Genomic DNA, 2,389 nt, shown 5'->3' on the forward strand with positions numbered 1-2,389 from the left:
GACACAGGACAGAGAGAGGACAGAGAGAGGACAGAGAGAGGACAGGCTCAGGACCCAGACAGGCTGGAAGATTTGGTTTATCAACCTTGTGTGAAGAGAATATCGTGATTTACCTGCAAGTCCACCACTATCTCGGTAATGCTGCCCAAAACAGTGATGAAGTCAAATATGTTCCAGGTGTCTCGAAAGTAGTTCTGTGATACAAAACGCACACACACACATGCTAGCCAGTGGACTTTCACAGCACTGCACAAACTTCATGTAGAGTATCAACAAGTATTTTGAATTTAATTCTAATCAAACACACACACATCCAATTGTTACTGTTATTATTATTATTATTAATAGTTTGGTGGTTTTAAGCCCTTCTCCTCACCAGGAAGCCAAAGGCCATGATCTTGAGGACACACTCCACAGAGAACAGCACGGTAAAGGCCGTGTTCAGGTGCTTCAGCACCGCCTCGTACGCTGGAGGGGCGGAGTAATACTGCAACACACGGAGAGACCGACACCAGGATGACCGGAACTACTTTTTAGAAGACTGTCACGCTGTCATGCTGTGTAAAGGGTAGGAGTGTGAAGCGGTGGCGGCAAGAGGACTAGCTGACTCACACACCTGTGGGATCAGATGATGGTTGGACTTCCTGTTTATAGACGGTTATATAGATGAGACTTCCTGTATATAAATGGCGTCCTGATGGCAGTGCCATCGGTTTCTGGAGATGACTGGCTAGGCCAGAGGCTATAAAGAGAGCTATTCTCTGACAGCAGGAGGAAAGCGCTAATGAGGGTCATATTAAATACTAGCCGCTGGATACAGATCAATATTTAATAACGCTGAGTCACCATCTCTCCACCCCCAACCCTCCACCCCCTCTCCACCCACCCACCCACCCACCCATCCATCCATCTGTCTCCTGGCTCTGCTGTCTAAAGGCCAGGTCGGAGAATCAGCCAGTGTTCTGGACGAAAGGGGTAAAAGACGAGACCATTTTGAGGACAGAAAATGTCATATGTCTACCTCCCCTCTCCCCCTCCTCCCCCTCCCTCCTCCCCCCCTCCTCCCCCCCCTCCTCCCCCTCCTCCCTCCCCCTCCTCCCCCCCCCTCCTCCCCCCCTCCTCCCCTCCCCTCCTGCCTCCTCCCCCTCACCTTCATCATCAGGACCACAGTGTTGAGGGCGATCATGGCCAGTACAGTGTACTCGAAAGAAGACGAAACCACAAAGTGCCAGAGCCGGTACTGGAAGGTGTGCCGTTCTGGGGCATGTAGCGGGGAGGGTCAGGGCTTGGCACTGATGGCAAAGTCTATACACGCACGCTGGGGGGGGAGGGAGAGAGGGAGAGGGAGAGAGGGAGGGGGAGAGAGGGAGAGAGGGAGAGAGAGGGAGGGGGAGAGAGGGAGGAGAGGAGGGAGGGGGAGAGAGGGAGAGAGGGAGAGGAGAGAGGGAGGGGGAGAGAGGGAGAGAGGAGAGAGAGGGAGGGGGAGAGAGGGAGAGGGAGAAGGGGAGGGGGAGGGGGAGGGGGAGAGAGGGAGGGAGAGAGAGGGGGGAGAGAGGGAGAGGGAGAGAGGGAGAGAGGGAGAGGTGGGAGGGGGAGGGGGAGGGGGGAGAGGGGGAGGAGAAGGGAGAGGGAGGAGGGGGAGGGGAGAGAGGGAGGGAGAGAGAGGGGGAGAGAGGGAGAGGGAGAGAGGGAGAGAGGGAGAGAGGGAGAGGGGGAGGGGGAGGGGGAGGGGGAGGGGGAGAGAGGGAGGGGAGAGGGAGAGGAGAGGGAGTAGGGGGAGGGGGAAGAGGGAGAGGGAGAGAGGGGGAGGGGGGAGGGGAGAGGGAGAGAGAACAAAAGGAAGAATATATATCTGTTATGCTTCAGATAATCGCTTCTTCGAGTCTGACAAAAGGCCTTCGATCTGTTTTCTCTACAACAACTGTCTACCTACAAGGTTTTCTCCAAGTGTGTCTGAACACAGAAGCCCAAGCACTAAACACTTTTTTGACAACAGCACTGTTTCCACTGCCAAGTTTTAAGAGATGAGAATAAATCAATATGTCTTCAGTTCCAGCTGAGGTGTTAGAGAGAGAGAGAGACACAGAGAGAGAGAGAGAGAGATAGACAGAGAGGGAGAGAGATAGAGGGGGCGAGAGAGAGAGAGAGAGAGAGAGGGAGAGACAGAGAGAGAGGGGGCAAGAGAGAGAGAGGGGGCGAGAGAGAGAGAGACAGAGAGAGAGAGGGCGAGAGAGAGAGAGACAGAGAGAGAGAGAGAGAGAGAGAGAGAGAGAGAGAGAGAGAGAGAGAGAGAGAGAGAGAGAGAGAGAGAGAGAGAGAGAGGAGAGAGAGAGGAACCACAAGCCAGACACTCTTCCCATAATTGTGTGGATTCCCACATGTCCTGCTG

The 2,389-nt window shown here is 54.3% G+C and overlaps 1 protein-coding gene across 1 annotated transcript in view; it reads right to left on the bottom strand.

Moving 5' to 3' along the window:
• The window catches only part of LOC134011075 (voltage-dependent R-type calcium channel subunit alpha-1E-like), a 25,805-nt gene that overhangs the window by 7,891 nt on the left and 15,525 nt on the right, over positions 1-2,389 (bottom strand). Inside the window, 3 exon segments of the mRNA XM_062450514.1 lie at positions 114-194; positions 377-487; positions 1,151-1,318. Coding sequence (XP_062306498.1) covers positions 114-194; positions 377-487; positions 1,151-1,318 — 360 coding nt within the window.

This window comes from Osmerus eperlanus, chromosome 24, assembly GCF_963692335.1.
Source record: "Osmerus eperlanus chromosome 24, fOsmEpe2.1, whole genome shotgun sequence".
Taxonomy (NCBI): domain Eukaryota; kingdom Metazoa; phylum Chordata; class Actinopteri; order Osmeriformes; family Osmeridae; genus Osmerus; species Osmerus eperlanus.